The sequence below is a fragment of the Pterocles gutturalis genome, unplaced genomic scaffold (genome assembly GCF_000699245.1).
Source record: "Pterocles gutturalis isolate BGI_N339 unplaced genomic scaffold, ASM69924v1 scaffold24289, whole genome shotgun sequence".
Lineage (NCBI taxonomy): Eukaryota > Metazoa > Chordata > Aves > Pterocliformes > Pteroclidae > Pterocles > Pterocles gutturalis.
The window spans coordinates 1,118-2,028 of NW_010136409.1; the positions used below are offsets into that span (position 1 = coordinate 1,118).

Genomic DNA, 911 nt, shown 5'->3' on the forward strand with positions numbered 1-911 from the left:
ACCCAAGTGGGGGGTGTGGGGGTGTCTGGGTCCCAGGGCCATGGGCTTCGTGGAGGGGACTTGGGGTGCCCAGGGGGCGCTGATGTGGGGGCACACCTCGCAGGCATCTCGCAGGTGGTGAAGGAGCACGTGACAAAGCCGACAGCCATGGCGCAGGGCCGCGTCGCCCACCTCATCGAGTGGAAGGGCTGGTGCAAGCCTGTGGAGCCACCCACCGCCCTGGAGAGCGCCTTCAACTCCTACTGCCACCTGAGCGAGGGCGAGCAGGAGGCACGCTTCGCCGCCGGTGGGCACCGTGCATCCATCCCTCCTTCCATCTACCCATCTATCCATCCATCCATCCATCCCTCCATCTATCCATCCCTTCCTTCCTCCAGCCATCTATCCGTCAGTGCCACAGCGCCGTGGGCACAGAGGCATGGGGACAGAGGGATTTTGGGGACACCTCCCGGTGTGCGTGTGACCCATGCCTGTCCCGTGCCAGGTGTGGCGGAGCAGTTTGCCATCGCTGAGGCCAAGCTGCGTGCCTGGTCCTCGGTGGATGGGGATGACTCTAACGACGAGTCCTACGACGAGGACTTTGTGCCATCCACGGAGAGCTCCCAGCCCACTGGTAAGTGCCACAGAGAGTGGGGACATGCCGGATGGGCAAGGTGTCCTGCTGCTGGTGGCAGTGTCCCAGTGTTGGTGTCCCACTGCCAGTGCCAAGGGCTGAAGGAGTGGGGTGCCCAATTCCCGGCTGCATTCCCCAGCCTGGCCCCCCCCTTACAGGGCAGTGCTGCTGCCTGGCACCGTGGAAAGTGGTGACGGTGCCGGCGATGGGGACGCCCTGTGATGTGACACTGTCACTGGTGCCAGGGTGTATTTTACTTTCCCTTTGGTGGTCACCAGTGCCACCCACGCAGCAATTT

The 911-nt window shown here is 63.7% G+C and overlaps 1 protein-coding gene across 1 annotated transcript in view; it reads left to right on the top strand.

The window, feature by feature from the left end:
- Positions 1 to 613, top strand: part of LOC104468241 (protein FAM131A-like) — a gene marked incomplete at its 3' end in the record, with an annotated part of 1,722 nt that extends 1,109 nt beyond the window's left edge. The window contains exons 3-4 of the mRNA XM_010082301.1: positions 104 to 286; positions 485 to 613. Coding sequence (XP_010080603.1) covers positions 104 to 286; positions 485 to 613 — 312 coding nt within the window. The remainder of the gene's footprint in view (positions 1 to 103; positions 287 to 484) is intronic.
- Between the last annotated feature and the right edge of the window lie 298 nt (positions 614 to 911).